The 23,843-nt window shown below is 47.9% G+C and overlaps 1 protein-coding gene across 17 annotated transcripts in view; it reads right to left on the reverse strand.

Annotated features, from left to right (window-relative positions):
* Window positions 1-9,401: 9,401 nt before the first annotated feature.
* KIF1A (kinesin family member 1A) overlaps window positions 9,402-23,843 on the reverse strand; it is a 148,187-nt gene continuing 133,745 nt past the window's right edge. For 16 of the 17 annotated variants that reach the window (XM_065410666.1, XM_065410665.1, XM_065410664.1 and 13 more), the window contains 9 exons: window positions 22,002-22,063; window positions 21,354-21,499; window positions 15,727-15,939; window positions 15,187-15,264; window positions 13,631-13,755; window positions 13,105-13,251; window positions 12,532-12,724; window positions 11,790-11,908; window positions 9,402-9,444 (listed from right to left, as the gene is read on the reverse strand). In XM_065410666.1, the coding sequence (XP_065266738.1) occupies window positions 9,402-9,444; window positions 11,790-11,908; window positions 12,532-12,724; window positions 13,105-13,251; window positions 13,631-13,755; window positions 15,187-15,264; window positions 15,727-15,939; window positions 21,354-21,499; window positions 22,002-22,063 (1,126 nt within the window). The remainder of the gene's footprint in view (window positions 9,445-11,789; window positions 11,909-12,531; window positions 12,725-13,104; window positions 13,252-13,630; window positions 13,756-15,186; window positions 15,265-15,726; window positions 15,940-21,353; window positions 21,500-22,001; window positions 22,064-23,843) is intronic. The other variant, XM_065410667.1, reaches the window with a different exon arrangement.

The raw sequence follows: 23,843 nt of genomic DNA on the forward strand, positions 1-23,843 counted from the left end.
TAGGAATTCTGGGTTTCCAAATACCATATTCACATTGACAGATCATGCTAGTCACATAGCTTAAGGCACTACTGAAAGGTGCTTAGATACCATGGTGATGGGCATAGTATCAGAAATGGATTATAATAGAACAGAATCTGCAAAACTTTCTCTGAGAGCTTGCAGTGTTTTTAGTTTTGTCCCCTAATATTTTATGTGCCATATATCACTATCTCCCTAGATGGCTTCTGTCTATATTCACAAAATCAGGAAGAAGGGAAGGGATAAGATGAATGTTTCAGTGTTAGATAGAGTACACATATGACCTCTGTGTTTGCTGCCCAGAAATAGAATGAAAAATTTGAGAACTGGAGCTAGCTGAAAAATGAGGAACAGTTTCATGAAAACATTTCATCCAGCTCTTCTGAGAGCTGAGGTCTCCTTCAGACTGGCACTTATTAGCACTGTCCATGCTAGACAGGCTCACATGGAGTCAAATTCACTGCTTGTCTAAAGTGAAGTGAATTCATTGGATTTTACAGAGTTGTGCACATTGACATCAGCAGTGAATTTGGCTCATTATATCCACAGTGGTTTCTTCTTCAACTGTGAAGGTTTTTAAGTGCCTCAGGAATAATTATCTGAGCCAGATGAACCAGTCTGAAGTAGAAACACTGAACCCAATTGTCCCTTTCCATAGAACCCCGGCCCAGGATGATCTCTGGGGGAGGAAATCTTCATGAGGTTCCCCTCTTGTAGTTCTCTTCCCAGTTGTTTTGTTAGGGAAAAGGATGAGCCTCCCCAGAAGAGCCAACTGTGATTCTCAGGAACGGTGGGAAGCAAAAACCAGATGCATGGGGTGGATCCACTGTTCCCACAGGTGCCCTACTCCTGCAAAACAGCTCCAATGAAGTCAAGCTGTCAAGGTTTCTGATGCTAGCAGCTGCCCCAGGGGCTGTCCAAAAGAGAACTCCCCACTCGAGGGCATGGGGCATAGAAAAATAATGCTGCCTTGGGATGACATTTACACAGCAGATGCCATTAAAACCTCCGCCTGCAATTAAATCTAGTAGTATCTCCTGTTCTAAATGTAGGCCACACTTCACATAAGTGAAACTGCAGTGCTGTAAATATCTTCTGAATTGGAAAGGATCTAATCCCTATTGTACTGTGCCAGAACTTTTTCCAGCTTTTAAGTCTTTATAACAGAGTTCTGCTAATGACTATTCTCATGGTGCTGACATCTATGGTATATTTTTTGATACATCACTGTGCAGCACCTTGTGCGTTGTACATTGCCTGGTTTAAGATGTTCCTTGGGGTTTTTTTTGTGCTCAGTGTGTGTTTGCCTGGGACTAGCAGAAGCTTTTAATCAAAGATTTAGGTGACTAGCTTCAGGGTTCCTTTGGGGAGGGATGAGTGGCTTATTAACTCTTAGACCAGTGGTTCTCAAACTGGGGCCACCGCTTGTGTAGGGAAAGCCCCTGGCAGGCCGGGCCGGTTTGTTTACCTGCCCCGTCCGCAGGTCCGGCCGATCGCGGCTCCCACTGGCCATGGTTCGCCGCTGCAGGCTAATGGGAGTTGCTGAAAGCTTTCCCTACACAAGCGGCGGCCCCAGTTTGAGAACCACTGTCTTAGACCATTAGCTATTCTATGTAGGAAGTTTAGTCTGGGAGGATTAGGTCTGATTCTCGTCTGACTTATACCAGTGTAAATCAGGAGTAACTCCGCAGAAGTCAATAGAGACAGACCAGTGTAAAAGGTTCGATCCTGCAATGTGCTACTCCTGGGGGAATTCTATGCCAAAAAATTAAAAATTTTGTGCACAATATTTTAAAATTCTGCATATTTTATTTGTTAAAATAACATTATAAAAATCATGCCAGTTTCAATTATTTTGGAAATTTATTTCAAAATATTGTACATGTCAGCAACTATGTCGGTAACAATACAGGCACAAAAATTTTCCTCCAGGAGTAGAGAGTTAAAGAAACCTGTTTCTCTGCCCCCTCCCGCTCAGAGCCCAGTGTGGGGGGGGGGGGGGGGCAGACACTCACACTCCCTACCCCCCCAGAGCCCAGCTGTGGAGTGCCCCCCAGCCTAGACACCCGAACCCCCTGCCTCCCAGAGCCCCCTACACCCAGACACTCACACGCACCCCCTATCCCCCAGCTTGGGGCCTCCCGAGCCCAGACACTCACACTCCCCTCCAGAGCTCAGATGCAGGACCCATCCCAACCCAGACACTTGCACCCCCTCCCCACCAGAGTGCAGCTGTGGGGCGCACCCCAGCCCAGACACCTACACCCCCTCCTCACAGAGTCCAGCTGTGGGGCACACCCCAGCCCAGACACCTATACCCCCTAGCCCCCAGAGCCCAGGGATCCAGAGGGAGAAACAGCCTGATGCTGGGTCCTGGGCTTGTGTGGAGATTCCTGCAGGCTGCCTCCTTCCTTCAGGATGTGCCAGGAACTGCAGCTGCCAGGAACCCTCCAGCTCCTTCCCCCTCTCCCTGGCACTGTCTTTTATTTGTGAGCTGTGCTCTGCTGGGTCCAGTGACTCCTAATGGCAGCTAGCAGCTCTGCAGCCCATTTCTGTGGGAGAAAAAGGAAATTTTGCATTCACATTAATTTCTGCGCAAATTCTGCATGTGCAATGGTGCAAATTCCCCCAGGAGTAATGTGCTGAGCACTCTGGTCCCAATCTAACAAAGCACTTAAGCTTGTAACCATTGATGTCAGTGGACTACTCACATCCTTAAATGTTTTGCTGTGTTGTGGCCAGAGAGCTGAGCATTTTGTGTAAGCGAGCACTAAATGAGAGGGCAATTGAACCCATTGTGATTATCACCTTAAATGCTACTGTTCTTTTACTATATACTAGTATGACAAAGCTCAAATGGTATAAAATATGGTATAAAATATCTGAACATACATATAGGTACCCCCTCGAAGCTACAGCATCATAGAATCATAGGATTAGAAGGGACTGCAAGGGTCATCTAGTTTAACCCCCTGCCAAGATGCAGGATTTGTTGTGGTTAAACCATCCAAGACAGATGGCTGTATCCAGCCTTCTTTTAAAAATCTCCTGTGAAGGAGCTTCCACAACCTCCTGAGGCAGTTTTTCCATTGTCCTACTGTTCTTCAAGTTAGGAAGTTTTTCCTGAGATTTAATCTAATAGACCGCCCTTTATTGGGTTGAGAAGAGAATTCATTTGTCATACTAATTTATCTCTAGAGCTATGTTGAGTTAAAACCTTATTTCATTTTATTAAACCTGACCTCACCTATTTCTTTAAGAAAAAAAAATTACCAAGGAGCCATTGTCCGGTATTTGCATAAATGCCACATTTATTTCTTAACTGAACAATGCCTTAAGTATACACAAACAGTTTAAGACCCTAAATTCCAACACTCATAGTTTAAGACATCGAGAAAACTAGACTCATGACTTCAGTAGTTTTGTTATTATACAGTAGTACAGGGTGTGCCCACAGCAATCACATATATACAAAGCAAGAGAAATGGTCTCCCAGCACTTGGGGATGGCATCACAGGAAGAACTCATGTGGACAAACTAGATAATGGAAGCACAGGCAAAAACAAACAAATAAAACAAAACCCTCAAAACAAAACAAAAAAAACCCAACCAAACTAAAATAAAATTAACCACAACCTCATTCATTTTACAGTAAGGTCTTAATAACAAGTTGAATCTCATGAAGAGTTCCTTCATACAGCTCATTGATTACCAGACAGAAAGAGAGACATTAAGAGCATCTTAGAAAGGTGTTAGACTTATGGGCTGCTGCTGCTGATTATGACATACAGTAGCACGTTTCCTTCATCACTGGCAACAGCTGGAAATGTTTATGTGAACGTATCCAGTTCTCAGTCAGGTGCTGCCTCCTTTCCCACTGTAAAAACTCAACTTCTTCTTGCTTGTTTCTTTTGAGGTCAATTTGGGAAATCTTTCTCTGTGGTTACCAGACCAGCTGTTCTCTGAGGGCCCTTTGAAGAGCTGGTATTTTTCTTTTGAGTGAGCACCTCACTGTTGGCTGAGGATCTTTAGGATGGGTGCTTCATACGAAAAACTTAATGTAGACAAATGACTGCCTCTTGCATGATTACAAGAGACCAGGCAAAGACAGTCAATTGATTTCAAAGCTGTTTCCCCATGACAAACTTGTTCCATGAAATTATCTCTTATCCTAACTTCCTGTTAACTCATGATTAACTTTGATGACATCATTGTATCTCACTGACCTCTGTTACACCAAGGAAACAGTATGATTCTATTACAGTGCAACTGCTGTTACTTCTGAGTGACCAGTCTACATCTCAGCTGTTTAACATTGAATTCAATTAGTTTTCAAATTCATCTACACACATTGAAACATACTGGGGATGACTTATCCAAATACACCCATTTTGGATTCTTTCTTCATTATAAGGACTACATGGGTCTTTTCCTGTGGCATTCTTACCCTCACAACAAAGTTTCTATGCCTCAGCTTTGACCGAAGCTAAAAGATTTACCCATTCTTTAATGTTTCAATCTTGAAGACCCTTTTCATCCTCAAATCCAATGGAAAGAACAATGAATAGAATTTAATCTCAGCTACTCTAAGAGCTGGTTCATGTATCCTCTACTTGAATTTTTGAGAATGCATGTCTCTCTGGGTGGGACTCTCAACAGCAGGGATGCTAAGTGAGGAAGGGTGTGGCGTGTCAGATATAGAAGAGGACTCTCCAGATATAGAAGATCTAGAATTAGGACTCTCCAGCCATTCCCCAGATGGTACTAAAGAAAATAACCCTTTTGGGGAATCCACATGAACAGCAGATGGCTACTACCTGGATATTTTATTGGGAGCCAGTATAAGTCCCATAAGCAGTCATTACTCCTCAACTCTAGATCTTTATATTTGCGGCCTGATCCAAGCCCACTGGTGTCAATGGAAAGACTCCCACTGACTTTGGATCAGACCTCAGTCTCTAACTCAGAAAAGTAGTGTGCTCTGCAGATTTGCTGGCCTCAGGCACACAGCATTGACTGAGTGAAACTAGATGTCTTCTCCATAACCAAACCATCAAGACCATGCTCTTCAGGATCGCTGACCTAAGGCATGACCCATAACAGTATCACCCCCAAGCCATCCTTCCTCTCTGACCTGACAGGGATTCCCAGAGGACCCAACACTGGCATTTGCATCCCTTCCTCATTTTTCTCCCATTGTCTCCTGTGATTCTGTGTCTAGTCCAAAACAAATACAGGCATGTAAATAAGGAAGCATGGTGATACACTTTTATAACCTAGCTACCTCCACTCTAGACTGCTCTAACCTGGGGAAATCTCTGAGAAGACTGAATAGGAGATAAAAAAAAACCCAGAAGACCAAGAATGTCTTGATTTACCCTTAAAATCCAGAGTTCAGTTGGTATGAGAATGGAAATTTAATAAGCCTGTTTTACCAAATGAAGGGGCTTAAAATTTCATATGCTTCCTAAGATTGGCTCCAGAAGACTTTGGTTTACACTAGCTCTTGATAGGACTGTACCAGCCATTCAGGAAATTTCTTAGAAACTGCATCTAAACAACAAGTCTTTGACTATGAATTATGTTAAAATAAATACTCAAGCCAAGTGGTCTTTACCAAGGGCCTGATTCAAAATGCACTGAAGCTGATGGGAGACTTTCCATTGGCCATCATCAGGGCCTCAGTGGAAGGATTTATTTGCTGCCAGAGCAGAGATTGCTGAAATGTATTTTCACCATCTGACAATCAGTTCTTTGAGTTGAGGTTTAGCAGTTAGAATGAGCCCTAGTCCTTTCTATGAAAGCTCCCCTATACTGTCAAGCAGAGCTGGGAGATAGAACAAAGAATTAAGAATTAAAAAACCCTAGAACTTAAGACTGATTAATATGGATATATACACAAGGGGAGGAGCGCTCTAACTGTTCTAGGTTTTGATTCAGCAGTCAGCAAAAAACTGCGGCATGTACTAAACATTAGATAGGTGCTTAATTCCATTAAGTGTGATTTAAGCACATGCTTAATTGCTCTGCTGGATAGGGATGGACATAAGCATGTGCTTACATGCTTTTCTGAACTGGGGACATAGTTTGGAGTTTCTCTCTTGCAGATTCTCATTGAGGGCAAAGCATCTCTCTGTGTATATAACAACACAAGATTTATTTGTATGTATAAAGCGCTTATTCCAGGCATTAGGCATTTAATCTAATTATTAAAATTCAGTCCTGGATTTAAAAAAATTATTTTAAGTCCATAAGGAATAGCTGTAAAAACAAGAGACCTTCACCTTGGTCAGCAAGTTGTCGTCTAACCCGTCTGCCCATGTAGGACTGGCACAAAGAAGAAAAGCCCACTGAAAGGAACAAGCACAGGAACCCGCAGTGCCATCCAGGTCAGAGAGATAGAATGAAATTCCCTGGGAATGGGAGTGATGCCGTGGAGCTGGTCAAAAGCAAATCAGGGTCCAGAGGGGAAAAAAAGCACTTGTCATGCAGCATGAGAGCTGAGCGAAATAGTGGCTCAATACAAATGCACTGCCTCTGTGCAGACAGGAGGCAGAGGCTGGGAAATGAAATCTTTCTTCACACTGCAGCATGGTGATGGGCAATTGCTGGGAGCTTGTGTGCGCGTGTGATATCTCTACAAACCCGTTGAGGTTGCATGGAGGCTTTGTTGGGCTCCCCACATGTCCCCTTATCCCATACCCTAGCCTCCCCAAAACAAGAAAAAGGGAAAGAAGAAATACAGTGCATAGACCATCTCCACTTGGAGCCACACATACAATACTCAACAAACACAACAGAGAGGATGGAAAAGTGCCGAAGAGAACCAAGGCACAGCCGTGCTGTGCAAATTAAAGTCAGCCGTGAAGTGTGACGATGAAGCATGGACCAGTGATGGTCCTGGGAGATGTATGGAGGGAGGGGGAGTTCCCCATGTTTCTGCCTGGAGTTGCATGCATACGACCAACTGGATATCTTAATTAAACAATCTGGGTAATTAAAAATTAATAAAGATCTTTGCTGCTGAAGTTACTTTAAAAAGCTTATAGCAAGGTCAGCACCAGATGACCAGGTCCTTCCCATGGGGAGAGGGATTATTAATGATGCCATATCTCTGCTTTGGTACGCTTCCCCCACCAACTTAGCTGTTCTATGTAGGCAGTCTAAGCCCAATAGAGAGGTGGGGCAAGGGGAAGAAGGATGAAGTTAATGTTTTAAATGGGGTAGGGGAATAAGAAAATGTCATCACATATAAAAGTAAAAAGTCTCAATTTCTCTCATCCTTGCCCATCCTCATGCCATTCTCTCTGCTACCCATTCAGTTGCTGCAAACAGATTCTTCCCATAAGAAAGAGAAGGGAAGTAAAAGCCCTTTCAGAAAAGGACAGTGAAACTCAGCCATCTGGTTCGAGACAACTGTTCTGAATTTAGGCTCCAATATAATTTTATGATCTAGCTTTAACCCCCACCAGTAACAACCCTTTATTAACTCTGACCATCTGCACAGATGTAACTATATGGGCACCTTCCCAAGATTCACTAATGAACCCGCATTTGGGTGTAGTAGCCACCTGATAGCCCAGAACAAGCTATTGCTAGCTAAACACAACGCAGGTCTGCAGTAATGCACACCTCAGGTCTGTCATCTCCCTCCGTATTACACTCACTGGCAGGATGCAATCCCTCCTGGCCTCTCCCCACTTCCCAGCTGGGTGGGTTTGATCAGAGAGGATTCTTGAGCCCCATCTACAGTGAGTCCCTGTGACACTGATTAATCCTTTTGGAGGTTTCCCAGCTAGAGATTAGTACAGTACAGCCCAGGCCAGAGATTAGTACAGTATAGATGGACTGCATACTTACTAGAACAGGGGTAGGTAACCTACGGCATGCGTGCCAAAGGCGGCACGTGAGCTGATTTTCAGTGGCACTCACACTGCCCGGGTCCTGGCCACCGGTCCGGGGAGCTCTGCATTTTAATTTAACTTTAAATGAAGCTTCTTAAACATTTTAAAAACCTTATTTACTTTACATACAACAATAGTTTAGTTATATATTATAGACTTATAGTAAGAGGCCTTCTAAAAACGTTAAAATGTATTACTGGCACGCGAAACCTTAAATCAGAGTGAATAAATGAAGACTCGGCACACCACTTCTGAAAGGTTGCCGACCCCTGTATTAGAAGGTGACTGAGGAAACTGAGAGGCAGGCTGCATTGTACTCATTTGGAGCATTCAAACAGCACCCCACCCCAAAAGTGAACTGGCAGAACCATCTGCCCTTCCAGAACTTCAGATCCCCTTTCCATCCCTTTCACCCCATTTGAAGTTGGGCCCTGAAAACAGACAGAATAGAGGGTAGAACCAACCAGAACCTGTCATCATTGCATTCTACCTGTCTAGTCACTGAACCCTACATTGCTGGGTTTCAAGCACTTGGGGAAATGGAGGGGATGGGATATACACACATGCACACACACACACACACACAAAGTGCTTTGATAAGTGCGGTGACTTGTCCGTGTGCATGTCTTTGCTGTGCTATGTGTGGATTGCCTCGTTTGGGAGGGCACAGTGCACTATCCAGTCACCACGTGGAGGAAAAGTGGTTTGAGCTCTGGAGTCAAGGCTAAGGAGATGGGGTAGGGTAGGAGGGTGAGAGTTCTGAAGTCAGTGTGTATGTGTTTGCACAGAGGTGGGAGCATGACCTCCTGAATCCATCCAGACCTCCCAGTGCTGGGATAGAGAAAGAAGACAAAAATGGCATCACAAAATGGCCTGACAACCCCTTCCCCACTGGCCCACCGTCCAAGGCCCTGCCTTCCCTTGGGGAGGCTTTATGTATGCAGACATGAGCAATAAAACGGGATAAACTCAATGTACAGATTGCAGTGAAGTAAATAGAAATAAATACTTTATAAATATAATCTCAAACTACCATAACTTAATCTATCTTTTTTTAAAACGTCAATAAGTTAAGAAGTATCAGTACTTAAACCTATCACTTTCTCTTCACATGGAAGCAATTCCTCATGACTTGTAATCTCTGACCTTTCAAATGCTCCTGCCTCCTTAAATTGAAGCCTTGCTTTAAAATAAGAAACACAACTCCTGCTTTTGAGTCATGTGACACCAAGGTCACTCGATGGGCAGAAGATCACATGCGCACAAGAAATCATGACCAGGCTGTACCAGGCTTTTGCAGATACAACAGAAATGCATTTTCCCAGTAAAGGTGTAAATCGAGATGGATCCATTTGTGGAGCAGGCAGCTGGGGTGGTGGATGGCATGAAAGATTTGACGTTAAGATAGGGACTCTTGTATAGAACCAGCAATCTTGATCCTGCTAGCAGACAGATGAGGTGGAGAATGGTTTTAGGTTAGATTCTCATCTGGGCTGTTCTCCTTCTGGACAGCTTGGATCTGTTTTGGAAACCAGGAGACAAAAGGAGTCAAAGGACTAGAAAAGGAATGCGGAGAGAAAGAAAGGGAGGCAGACACTCTCCTTGTGAGAGACCCTGTCATGGAGGTAGAAAGGTGCAAGACAGACAGAAACTATGGGCTGGATTAACATCGGCACAGACCAGACCAGACCCATCCGCAGCCCATCTAATCCATCTGTACCTGACAGGGGTCAGCATCAGAATTAATCAAAGAGAGGGTGGGTAGGTATGTTTCTTTATACAATGAATACAGGGAATTTCTGTTTATTTATTTATCTTCTTTTAACTCTACTACTGAAATAATGATGATTTGTTCTAGGGATTAAGGATCAGATCCTCAACTGATATAAAACAGGGTTCAAAAAAGAACTAGATACGTTCACGGAGGATAGGTGCATCAATAGCTATTAGCCAGGATGGGCAGGGATGCAAAACCATGCTCTGAAGTGTCCCTAGCCTCTGTTTGCCAGAAGCTGGGAACGGGTGACAGGGCATGGATCACTTGATGATTAACTGTTCTGTTCATTCCCTCTAGGGCACCTGGCATTGGCAACTGTCAGAAGACAGGATATTGGACCTTTGGTCTGACCCAGTATGGCTGTTTTTATGAATCATAGAATATCAAGGTTGGAAGGGACCTCAGGAGATCATCTAGTCCAACCCCCTACTCAAAGGGGAACCAATCCCCAACTATTTTTTTTGCCCCAGAGCCCTAGCTGGCCCCCTCAAGGATTGAACTCACAACCCTGGGTTTAGTAGGCCAATGCTCAAACCACTGAGCTATCCCTCCCCCCAATAGACTGATGCCTAGTTACACCAGCTGAGGATCTATCCCTGAATTTCTGTGTTTATTTTGGTGTGTGGGGGGGGTGGGGAGAGACAGTGTCCTTGTAACATTAAGGTGGCACAGTTGAAATCACAGTTAAAATGAACTCCTAAATGCTGCACAAAACAATGAGGCCACCAGAGAAGAGCTTGTACAACCTACCCCCATGGTGTACCCCAATCCAACTGGACTAAACCATCATCATTAGGGTTCAGAGTTGTGGAGAAACCCAGCTGTTCTGGGATTTGAAGCAAAATTTTGTATTGTCAGTGGAGATAGAATAGAGCACCACCATGTTGCCTGCCCGCAATTTTAACCCCTTATGGTTCAGTGTCTGCATCTGCATACAGTCTGTGAAGCATTTGAATTTTATAAGCAATGGTGCTGAGAGCAAGGAAGAAGACCTCAACATCCAATTTGAAATACAAATGGAAGGGACCAACAGTAGCACCATCTCTTTGATAGAAAAACATTAAACCAAGACCCCTTCTCACAAGGCTACTGAGCTGAAGTGGATGGAGAGGAAGGAGTCTGGGAATTGCCCTATTTTGCTCATTTAATGCTGCCAACCCCTTGCAATAATGTTACAATCATCAGACAGCAGGCCTTGCTCCCTGCAGCTCCACCTTCAAAAATACATGGAAGATGCTTGATAACAGGATAGGAAAAGGCATCACAGAGCAGATTTGGGGAGCAAGAAACCAAGCTGGAGAATCAAAACCAAGTTTCTTCCAAAGCAGCCTGTAGCGGGGTGGACACCCGCTCCTGCCTGGGAGGACTGGAAAGCAGCCCTGGAGAGGGCTGCAGCTCTAAAAGCTGGGCTGACTGGGGAAGCGGCCGCAGCTGGGCCACACCCCAGTCAGGCCACAGCTGGCCTGTATAAAGAGGCTGGGAGCCAGGAGCTCAGACACTCTCTGCATTCAGAGAGAGAAGGGCCTGGCTGCAGGGAGCTACAGACAGGGTACCTGAGTGGAGCAGGGCTGGGGAAAGGCAGAGGAACCGGGGAGCTCCAGCCTGGAAAGCCCCAGGCTGCAGCCTAGCATAAGGCCAACAGGTACTGGGGGTTGCAGAGGGCAGCCCAGGGGTAGGCAAAGGCAGCAGGTCTAAACCCAACCTTGCCAGTGATGAGTAGGCTGATACTGCAGTCTGCCCCAGGGAGTGGGGGCTAGACGAGGACTGGCAGCAGGCTTATACTGAGGTGAGGTGGGGATAGTGGGTGGGGGTTTCCTGGGGAGGGGAGACCCTGAGAGAAAGGGGTTACTGCCAGGGGGAAGCACCCCAGCTAAAAGGGCACCAGAGTCCAGGGAGGGACACAGGGGCCAAGAGGTAGTGGATCACCGGCCTGCAGAGGGCGCTCCGGAGCTGGGACGAGCTAATTCCCATGGACGACCAGCAGGAGGCGCTGCAGGGGTGAGTCTGCACTGCTACACAGTCTAGAGTGTTACTAACAGGTTACCACGCTGTCTCCTTATGGAATGGTTTAAAATGTCCCCAGGTACCTTATGGATCCAGCTAGCAGAGGGTTAAATGCATACAGCCAGTCGTGCATATCCTTGTCGCTGCTTGCCTGCAGCAGGATTCCACGATGCTCCGTGCATACTGCAAACGTGTTGGGGGTCTGAAACAGACCAATGCCATGAATGAGTCCACAGGGCTACCTGAGATGACACCGAGCAACATGCAGCACAGCTTGGAGCATGAAGGGACATAGAACAGGACCCAGACGATGCCGGGGAAGACACTATCACAGTAGGCTATGTTTCCTTGAATGTGAAATTCCTCTGCTTTTCTGAACAGTCACAGATCAGAGCTCTGTTGTGGCTTCTCTGCACAGAGGAGAGTGGATTCTGACACCATGAGAACATTTCTCATTTTTAAAGGTGCAATTTCATCCTTTGGCACCCCGTGCCGACAAGGAAACTAGATGTGAGCTGTCGAGCAGCACAGGATCTCCCTAAAGCTGGCTCTGTGGGGAGTATTAGCATACCACTGTGCTCCTAGACTCTCTTTTCCCTTCACATGTTGTGAATGTCACTGTTCCTTTCACGTACCAGTTTCTGATCCCTATGGTCTTTCCCCATCCCTGGCCCATAGCCATCGCTGTAGCCCCTCCCTTTTCCTTTTAACATGGTTTCAGACATGTGCTGCCATTCTGGTTCTCCCACCTTGCACTTGTAGCACAGCCTTGGACATGAGTTGTGCTTCCCCTGTTTTGCCCATGTCACGACCTCCAGCAATTACCTTGAGCATGGCCTGCTGGTCCTCACTGTACTCCACCTGAGCGGAGGAGAGGTTGAGGATGGCTCTCTCCACAGAATCCTTGTCCGTGTTGTAGATGTAGACATAGGGGCGCCTCACCACCACATAGCGCTTCACCCAGCCATTGGTGTGAGGCTCGAGGAAGTGCAGGTAGCCTTTCTTTGAGACAATGGGACTGCAAAGGGCAAGACAGGGCAGCCTTATGCTTAGTGACTGCAGAAAACCACTCAGCGAAAGGGTTAAAACCCCAAGGACTTATCCCTACTCTTGCTGTTTTGCAGATTGTCCCTCACCTCCTTCCTGCAAATCCCGCCCCCTCTCCTGATGCAGACTGCCAGCCTTGAACCTCCTGCCCTGTGACCTTCTCGTCACTTAGCAGCAGCTACTCTGAACACCTTCCATCTTCCTGTGTCCCTAGCGAGGCTTTCAGCCATTTGAGGAGGGAGCTGTATGTGGCTGTACTGAGACTGCCCACTCTAGCAGGGAGAGCTCCAGCCATGAGGGCATTCAGAGCACACTGACACCTCCTGCTTCAAGTAAACCAACTGCTCATACCTCACCCGGATCTCCTGAATATCGGGGACCAGTAAGCGCTGGGTCTCTTTCTCATCTTCAGGCCCATGTGTAGGAGATTTCTTCTGTTCTCCCTCCACTACAGGTTCTGGCTCAGGGCTTTCTGCCCTGGAAGAGAGATGGGAGGTTCTGGAAGGGGAAGAAAGGTATTTAATCACAGTGATGCCTTCACAGTGACTTTTGCCAATAGCCATCTCTGATTTTCTTCTGAAAACTGGCTAAATTGGTGTGCATGAAAGTGACCTACTGATAGCAGTGGCTAGACCCAGGCATAGCTATATCCCTGTGGACATCCCCCCCTCCAAATCACTGTCCATGCTCGTCACTTCTGGCCTTCAAACCTCCTGTGATGCTGGCACTGTTCCTCTTTTGCACAGAGACTGATGGTTATGCCCAATCTCATGGTGGGTTGGTGTCTGGACTAGCGATCAGGCTGACCCTGTCCGTGTTTGTTTGGGCCTCAGTTTGCATTTCTCATCCCTCAGTGGTCTGGCTGCACCTCTCTTACCTGACCTCAGTGGCATTATACCGTCCTTCTAGCAGTGATGGACAGGTGGAAGAGGGAGTCAGGGTGGTGACACCAAGAGCTGGCATGGAGGGGTCTCTCAGCAGGGTCACAGACATTTCTGACAGCTGCAGGAGGAAAGGAATCATTTCCTAGAGTCACAATCTAATCTGAGTTATAGGACGTGGACCTGAAGGGCAAAGGCCAAAGTTCGGTCTGGTGAACTGAAGACAATGGAGTTTCACCTGCTTATTCCTGGTATGAATTTGGCCCTATCTGGGTAATGAGTGCTCTTCCGTGCTGCAGAGACAATTCCTCTTTCATATTTGCATGGTTACTGGGGTCTTTTAAAGGTCACAGTGAACAGATGGGGGACAGCTTCTCAAAGTCAGTGTGATCCCTAGAGGAGAAGGGAGCTAGGCCGATATAACACAGTTGAGGATGCTATCTTTTATAGCTCTTGCCCTTTGGTTAGAGCCAATATTTGATATACTAATGCCCTTGATTTTTCCCCAGTTTACCAGCTAGTGAAAGTTGTACAGCCCTCTAGCAGAGGCAGACTCCAGGGACAGGGCAGGTCACCAGACCTTCCTTCTCCCCACATAGGTAATCTTCAGGGCAGGTCATCTGCTCTTTCCCACACCTTGCCTACGTCTCCCTCCCTCTTCCTTTCCCTTCCACTCCTGGGTGCTCCCAATGGAAAAGACATCAGGGACTGGCAAGGTCAGACCCACTGGGCCCTGCCCTCCTGTGCTCTGCTCTGGAGAAGTAAGTGGGAGGCAAAGTGGGAAGCTTTGTCACAGTGCTGACACTGGCCTCCTTCTGGAGCTGGCCCTATAGCCCTGAGGTCCCAGAGCACCGGTGTTTCTAGGCTGGTAGCTGGGGGGTGGGTTTCTGGAAGCCACTAGATTCACAAGACTGATCCCACTCCTCAGTCCCATAAGGGATGAACTGCAGTCAGGCCAGGAGACAGATATTAGGGGAGGCAACTTCTCTTCCCCTCCTTCTCTGCTCAGCCAAAGCAGAGATAGACATGGAGGTGATAATCTCGTGGGATGCAGCACCATGCACCTCTCTAGTAGCGATGACTGTGGCATGCCATCGGCGTTAGCACACAGAGCCTGCTTAAAGTGGAGTGAAATGGCACCCTGAGGCCTTGTTCACATACCAGCGGGAATCTCCTGCTAAGACAGGGGTTCTCAAACTGGGGGTCGGGACCCCTCAGGGGGTCACACGAGGTTATTAAATGGGGGGGGGGCGCGAGCTGTCAACCTCCACCCCAAATCCCGCTTTGCCTCTAGCATTTATAATGGTGTTAAATATATTAAAAAGTGTTTTTAATTTATAAGGGGGGGGGGTTGCACTCAGAGGCTTGCTATGTGAAGGGGTCACCAGTAAAAAAGTCTGAGAGCCACTGTGCTAAGATTCCCGATGCAGGCCAGGCCAGGAGCTCACTATCAGTAGGTGTCACTGTCTGAGCAGAACCAGCACTTCCATACTGCTTATCACATCATTGTCAGAGGCAGGGAGTGCTAATGGTGCTGGTAAGTTGGTCCTACCTTGCTCTCGCTGGCGCTGATACAGACATGGCTGTGACTGTACTCTCTGTTAAATGTATGTGTGAGGAGACGCAAGCACTGCAGGGGAAACAAAAGGCAACATCCAGTTGGCAAGCAAGACCTCTCCCCATGAACATGTAAACATCTTCCAGTCCCGCCAGTGACTCTCCCCATCTGCCCTTCTCTGCCAGTCCTGAAACGCGCGGCTCTGTCTCAGCTTCCTCTGGATAAATATTTCAAAGGCAACATTCTGCTGATCAGGAGGAACAGCTGTGAGCACCAAATCCAGCTCATGGATTCCCCTGCTTGCCTCAGACCTTCCATGAATTCTCCTTCCACATCTCCTGCCCACTGCCTCCTCCCCTAATCACTGCCTCTGCTGAACCCCTCCTCCATGCTGTCACCTCCTCGCACCTTGATGAGGGCCACTCCCTTCTCTCTGGCCTCCCAAGCTTCACTCTTGCCTATGTAGGATGCTGCTGCCCATTTGCTCCCCAGTGTCTAGCCTTCAAGAGGGGCTGGCTTGCTGCAATACAATACCTTGACGGCAAGCTCTTTCTGCCTCTCGCTGGGGGTCTCCAAGGGTGAGCTCCTGCCCTCTGAGGCACCATCTGCCGAGAGTGGAGAGGAGACACAGGAAGTGCTATGGGAGTCGGAATCCTCACTGGAACATGGGGACAGGGACTCCAGGCCTGATCTTTGGGTCGTCTCCAGTTTCTCGCGTAGGAGCAGGTAATGCCTCGTCTTCTCAACCTGGACAAAGACATTCACTTTCCAGTTCAAGTGTCTGGCACTTAACTTCACTTGCATTATTCCCTTCCCACTGCATTTCCTTGTTCAAACACACGGTGATGAGTATCTTGGAGAGAACGAATGTCACAGCTCCTACATGAGCTACTATGGGAACACTTTAAGATGACATTATACCACAACTATCATAAACTCAACAAAATGCCTGCTAGTGGCCTACCAAAAAATCTCAGTTACCTAGCTTTCGTAACTGTTGTTCTTTGAGGTGTGTTACTCCTGTCCGTTCCATGCTAGGACCGTGCACGCCCACGTGCACTGCTACCAAAGATTTTTCTTAGTGGTATACATAGGGCCGACTCTGGCGCCTTCGCAGTTCGTTCTTGCCATTGACTCCGACAGAGGGGCAGGAGGGCAGGTCATGGAATGGACATGAGCAACACATCTCAAAGAATAACAGTTACGAAAGGTAGGTGACCGTTTTTACTTCTTCGCATGCTTGCTCATGTTGATTCCATGTTAGGTGACTCACAAACAATATCCCCGGAGAGGGCTCGGCGTTCATGGTTGTGCTGCTTGCAACACTGCTCTGCTGAAGCTGGCATCATCCCAGGCCATGATGGCGTAGTGGGACACAAAGGTATGAAGTGAAAACCAGGTGGTGGCTCTACAGATATCCTGGATCAGTACCTGCGCGAGGAAGGCTGCTGACAAAGCTTGCACTCTGGTGGAATGGGCAGTCACAATGGCTGGAGGCGACACTCCCGCTTGCTCATAGCAGAATCTGATGCAGGCGGTTATCCACAAGAAGATTCTCTGAGTGGACATGGGCAGACCTTTCATCCTGTCCGCCACTGTGATGAAGAGCTGCGTTGACTCAGTGAAGAGTTTGGTCCTCTGGATGTTAGGCAGGCCTTAGCCTTCTACATCAAAAGAGTTTAACTGACACTCCTTGTTCGTCTTGTGAGGCTTCAGAAAGAAAACCGGTAGGAAGATGTCCTGATTATTGTGGAACTGTGACACCACCTTAGGTAAGAAGGCTGGGTGGGGATGCAGCTGGACCTTTTCCTTGTAGAACACTGTATAAGGGGGTTCAGATGTCAACGTTCTAATCTTGGAGGCCCTGAGAGCCGAAGTGATAGCCACCAGGAAGGAGACCTTCCATGAGAGGAGCAGCAGAGAATACGAAGCCAGAGGCTCGAAAGGAGGGCCCATGAGCCTCGCTAGCACCAGCTTTAGGTCCCAAGAAGGGACTGGATCATGAACCTGCAGGTATAGCCTCTCCAGACCTTTCAGGAACTTGATTGTCATGTCATAAGCAAAGACTGATCTGCCCTGGACCAGAGGGTGAAAGGCTGATATGGTTGACAAGTGAGCCTTGGTGCTTGAGATGGAGCAGGTAGTCCAAGGTGGATTGTAGTGATGACCAGGAGGGAGAGAGACCTGATCCCGTGGCCCAATAGGTGAAGCACTTCCACTTGGCCAGATAAGTTGCCCTGATGGAGGGCTTCCTCCTACCCAACAGGATGTGCTGGACTTGGTCCAGGCAGGCCTGTTCCTCTGCATTCAGCCATGCAGAAGCCATGCCGTCAGATGCAGTGATGCTAGGTTCAGATGGAGCAGACAGCCTCAGTTCTGTGAGAGCAAGTCCGGTCGAAGCGGGAGCTCTAGCGGGGTTGCCACCAAAAGGTCCAAAAGTGTGCCAAACCAGTGCTGGCGAGGCCACGCTGGAGCTCCCAGGATGCCCTTCGCTTTGTCCCTCTTGACCTTCAGTAGGACCTTGTGAACCAGGGGTATCGGCGGGAAGGCGTACAGCAATGTTCCCATCCAAATGAGCAGGAAAGCGTTGGACAGGGAGCCTCTGGCTAGCCCGCGAAACAAGCACAACTACTGACACTTCCTGTTATGACTGGACGCAAATTGGTCCACCTGGGGAGTCCCCCACTTTCGGAAGATCACGCTGATGATCTCTGGGTGGAGTGACCACTCGTGGAGAAAGGAGAAGGACCTGCTGAGGAGATCCGCCCATGCATTTCGGATGCTCAGGAGGGTCAAAGCATAGGCGCCGACTCCGTGGGAGCTCTGGAGCTGGAGCACTCACGGGGAAAAATTAGTGGGTGCTCTGCACCCACTGGCAGCCAAGCTCCCCACTCCTCACCTCCTTCCCCTCCCCCCCAGCGCACCACATCCCCACTCCTCCCTCTCCCTCCCAGCGCTTCCTGCCCCCCAGCCGCCTAACAGCTGTTTGGCGGCACTTAGGACTTTCCGGGAGGAAGGGGGAGGAGCACGGACATGGCGTGCTCGGGGGAGGAGGCGGAGAAGAGGCAGGGCAGGGGCGGGGACTTGGGGGAAGGGGGTGGAATGGCGGTGGGGCAAGGGTGGTGCAGGGTTGGGAAGAGCTGGGGCGGGGTGGGGGTTGAGCACCCACCAGGCAGAGGGGAAGTTGACGCCTATGGTGCAAAGCCTCGAGATGAATGGCATGATGCTCACAGAAGTCCCTTGCCACAGGGCAGATGAGTGGGCTCTATCTTGCTTGTTGATGTCAAACATTACAGCTGTATTGTCCATTAAGATCTGTACCACTCTGCCCCTTAGATGGGGAGGAATGCCTGGTAAGCCAGGCGTATCACCTTGCGTTCCCTGATATTTATGTGGAAGGAACAATCCTCCTGAGACCAGAGGCCTTGGCCATCCAGATCTGATTCGTTGGAGACCAACATTACCGATGGGAGCAGCACTATGAAGGGGAACCCATCCAAAACAGCTCGCGGTTCCATCCACCAAGACAGAGATGAGAGGACATTTGACCACTAAGTCCAAATTGTGTCTGTTGGGAGAGAAGACCGACACCAGCCATGTCTGTAGAGATCTGAGCCGTAGCCACGCGTCAAGCCACGTACGTATACACTGCCATGTGACCTAGCAGTTTGAGGGTAGTCGTGAGCGGGTCGGCTCTGACATGCTCGATGAGATCCAACATAACTCAAAATCGGGACTCCAGTAGGTAGGCTCTGGCATGGGTGGAGCTAAATATTGCTCCTATAAACTCTATTCTTAGAACGGGAGTCTGAGTCGATTTTTGTTCGTTGATAAATAGGCCTAGATCCTGACATGTGGCTTGCACAAAAGAGAGGCCACACTGCACCTGGTCCTGTGACCCGCCTCTGACAAGCCAGTCATTGAGGTATGGGTAGATCTGAATGCCCCAGCGCCTCAGGTAAGTGGCCACCACCACCATGCACTTCCTGTATCAAGACGGGAGGTGCTGCAGTCTGCTTTCCCAATTAGGCTGTGGATGACAGCCGGGAGTACAGTCCTGGCATCATAGGGAGCCCTCATGGGTTCCAGTTTGGCCAACGTAGTGGCCATTGACCTTGCAGCCAGACACTCGCTGCAGGGCCGGTACCGCAGTCCGGTGCATGGGCCAAATGGTGCCTTTGGGACTGGGAAACAAAATCCCTTTCCGATTCCGAGGAGGACTTCTCTCTTGGGGACCATGGTGGCACATTAAAGACTAACAGATGTATTTGGGCATAAGCTTTTGTGGGTAAAAAAACCACTTCTTCAGATGCATCGAAAGCTTATGCCCAAATAAATCTGTTTAGTCTTTAAGGTGCCACCAGACTCTTCATTGTTTCTGTGGTTACAGACTAACATGCTTGACACCATGCAAGGCTCTCGTTTTGAGTGCATGCTGTAGGACCCTTACAAATTTTGCACTTCTCTTGAACATGCAATTCCTCCAGACACTTCAGATAGCTTGTGTGAGGGTCACTGAACGGCATGAAGTTTGTGGCAAATGGCACATGGTTTGAATCCTGGGGACCAGCGCATGTCCTGTCCCAGGGACAAAGTCCCTAAGGGGACTAATGACTATTCTAACTTAACTAACTCTGCTTAAGGTAATTATACAAAACTATATACAAAAACTATGAAAGGTAAATTACTAAGAGCACTTTGTGAATCACAAAGGGAGAAAGTCATTCCAGCAACCATCACGGGTGGTAAGAAGGGACTGAGACGGCACAGTGCCAGCGGCGCCTCATATACCAGTGCATGAGCACGGGGCTCCCGGGGACGCCAGAGCCAACCCTACGGATACCACTAAGGGAAAAATCTCTGGCAGTCGTGCACGTGGGCGCGCACACACCTAGCTTGGAAACGACATGAATCATAGAAGATTAGGGTTGGAAGAGACTTCCGGAGGTCATCTAGTCCAACCCCCTGCTCAAAGCAGGACCAACCCCAACTAAATTATCCCAGCCAAGGCTTTGCCAAGCCGGGCCTTAAAAACTTCTAAGGAAGGAGATTCCACCACTTCCCTAGGTAACCCATTCCAGTGCTTCACCATCCTCCTAGTGAAATAGTGTTTCCTAATATCCAACCTAGACCTCTCCCACTGCAACTTGAGACAATTGCTTCTTGTTCTGTCATCTGCCACCACTGAGAACAGCCTAGCTCCATCCTCTTTGGAACCCCTCTTCAGGTAGTTGAAGGCTGCTATCAAATCCCCCCTCACTCTTCTCTTCTGCAGACTAAATAAGTCCAGTTCCCTCAGCCTCTCCGCGTAAGTCATGTGCCCCAGCACCCTAATCATTTTCATTGCCCTCTGCTGGACTCTCTCCAATTCGTCCACATCCCTTCTGTAGTGGGGGCCCCAAAACTGGAAGGAATACTCCAGATGTGGCCTCACCAGTGCCCAATAGAAGGGAATAATCACTTCCCTTGATCTGCTGGCAATGCTCCTACTAATGCATCCCAGTATGCCATTAGCCTTCTTAGCAACAAGGGCACACTGTTGACTCATATACAGTTTCTTGTCCACTGTAATCCCCAGGTCCTTTTCTGCAGAACTGCTGCTTAGCCAGTCGGTCCCCAGCCTGTAGCAATGCATGGGATTCTTCCGTCCTAAGTGCAGGACTCTGCACTTGTCCTTGTTGAACCTCATCAGATTTCTTTTGGCCCAATCCTCCAATTTGTCTAGGTCACTCTGGACCCTATCCCTGCCCTCCAGCGTATCTACCTCTCCTCCCAGCTTAGTCTGATCCGCGAATTTGCTGAGGGTGCAATCCATCCCACTTGGATTAATAAAGCAAGCACTCAAAGAAGAACATAAGAGACCTCTGCACAGCCCTCCCTGCTAAAGCTTCGTAGGTCCAAACTGCCACACACCAGTGCTTGATCTCTGCAAGAGAAGCCATGGGGATGGAGTCAAATGGCAGGAAAGCAGCACCAGCAGTTGCATGTTGTATCCGCTTCTAGTGTACCTCAAAGGCAAAGCATCAGATACACCTTAGTGGACATGGGTAGGAGAAGCTGCCAGTTAAACAGGATGTTTGACCTTGCATTTGGCCATTACAAGTCAAGGTCCATTGGTTGACTGAAGTTCCTGGCAATAGGTTTCTAGGGTGCAGTCTTACCTCTTGTAGGAGGCTGAGTTTCTCCAGTTCCCACTGATGATCCAGGATGAGGCTGTCACTTCGAGGTCTCCACCCAGCCAGGTTCTCCTCACCCCGCACATATGCAACAGAGGTGTCCAGCACACGCCTGCGTCGTCTCTGCATACCTGAAGGAGATAAGCTCTCCACTTTAGAGATCATTGTTCATGCCTTTAGATTGGAGGCTGGGGCTGGTAAGATGGAGAATGGCCTAAGGTGATGCACATCTAATTGCAGACATGCTCCATATACCTGCACTGCAGCGTGTGTGTGTGTGTGTGTGTCAGATTTTGGGGAGATAACGACATGCATAGACTAGCTGTTCTCCGTCTCCCCCCCCCACCTAGCATGGGACTGGATATGCTGGGTTGCTGCAGGTGCTGACCTTCACAACCTGTCATCTAATGAAGACAGAAAGGGCCACACATATTAATCCACTTAAGCCAATGGCATTACACCAGGGATGGATTTGGCCCCCAAAATTTAAGTCCTTTTACAAAATAAGTAGCCAAAACAATCCAACCCCAAAATGAATCCCAGGGGTTTTGGTCCCCTTTAAGTTCCAGCAATGGAGTCCCCATGGGGGAAATAACCCCTAAAGCAACCCAGAGGTAGAGATGAACTTCCCACCTGGACTGCCGGCATCAGCCACACGGCAAAGGCTGAGCTCATACACCCCAGTCACACGGTTACTGCAAGCAAACAGAAGGCAACAGGTTACACACTGCTGAGGACAGATGCTCCTCACACAGCCCCTCTTCTGAGGGAGGCAGTGGCTGGGAGGTGGCATCTAGGGAAATGGGGCTCATGTCCCAGCTGTGACAATGCTGGGTGTACTCTAGTTCTCATTACAAAGCGACTAGCCAGCAATAACAATGTGGTACATAATTTGTTAGAAGAGCGTTGAACAAGCTCTTGCTCTGGCAATGTCCTTCAAATTCTCCTCCTGAATCTTTATGCTCATGTGGTGGGGCCTGCAGTCCTGGGACTGAGTCCACTTCCTGCTCTCTAGCACATTGCAACAAAGGGTTAGTAGTGCATTAAACAACCTCAAGTTATTCTTCTTTTCTCCCAGGGAAAATCCTGGGAGAAAAGGACTGGACATTGGTCCCTTCAGAGGCCATCAGTGCTGCCTCTGTGCTAGCTGCGTGGGTAGGTGGCGGTCATGGTCATGAGGTACTTCCTCTTCCTTGCCAGCTTGAGAACAGCAATCCTACAGCCCCAGCACACTGTGCCACTACTAGATAACCAGGTTAGCCAGCATCCTCCCATGGAACACAGTATCTGGATCCTGGGGCTGTTATAATGCACTGATTTCTCTGTTTCCGGACAAGGGAGGAAGGAAAGGAGAGAAAGATAATTATAGATCATTCCAGAACCTCAGCGTTAGTCCCTGTTCTCATGTCCCTTCTGGCAGAGAACAATGCACGTGAACACGCAGCACTGCACAATCACCAGGAAACACAGGGCCTGATTCTTCATGACTTTGCACTTTGTATAATCATTTTCCCCTATGCAGTGAGTACAATCATTTGCCCCTATCCAGATCAGAACGGTAGCATTTCACACTCACCCACTGTGCACAAATTTCACTGTCTACACAAGGTGTGAGGCCGTGGGGAACCAGGTGCATGATTTCTAGCTGTGCCAGACAGAATATATTTCCTGTGATACCCTTGTTATAGGACTGCACTTGATGCAGCTTGTTCAAGGCTATGTTACCAATCCAACCCCTCAGAACAGGCTATTCCATTTAGTTTCTTACAAACATAACAAAGCCCTCACCCCATGCTCTGGGTGGCCCAGCACAGTTTCATTCCACAGTGCAATAGCATGATAGAACAGACTGCTCTTTCAACCCTAATAAATACACACCAGCAAACAAAATAAAAGCCCTCCACAACAGACATCATAACTTTTCCAGCCCCGAATCGCACCCTCAAGACATGTTTGCAAAAAGAAATTCTGTTTTAGTTAATAAAGTTCAGGTTTTTGTCAAAAAAACAACTTTTGTTTGGTATTTGGTAATAGTTTTAAACCAAAACACTTTCTTGATTAAAAACCTGAAAACTTTCAACAACAATGAACAAATCTTTTTCATCAACCTTTTTTGCAGGAGAAAATAATCATTTCCTGGCCAGCTCTGGTTATCCCACCCTCTGCATGACAAACACAGAGCTCCTCTGGAATCAATTACATCAATAAATCAGGATCCTCTGATCAGGAACCTGCAGTGTGTGGAACTAGTTTATTCACTTAATAGAGTGGTAAGGGCCAGATTTGCAAAAGTATTTGATGCAGATAGAAGCCTAGTGGGATATTTAAAAGCTGCTAGGTGCCTAAATACCTTTGAGGATTTGGGCCTAAGTGCCTTGGGAAGGTTTGGGGTGACTAGCACTATGGACAGCTAAGACATTGTCACTGTTAATAACCATTGCTAATTATTCTTCAGTGTCTTCCTTCCTCCTTTTA

Source organism: Emys orbicularis, chromosome 9, assembly GCF_028017835.1.
Source record: "Emys orbicularis isolate rEmyOrb1 chromosome 9, rEmyOrb1.hap1, whole genome shotgun sequence".
Lineage (NCBI taxonomy): Eukaryota > Metazoa > Chordata > Testudines > Emydidae > Emys > Emys orbicularis.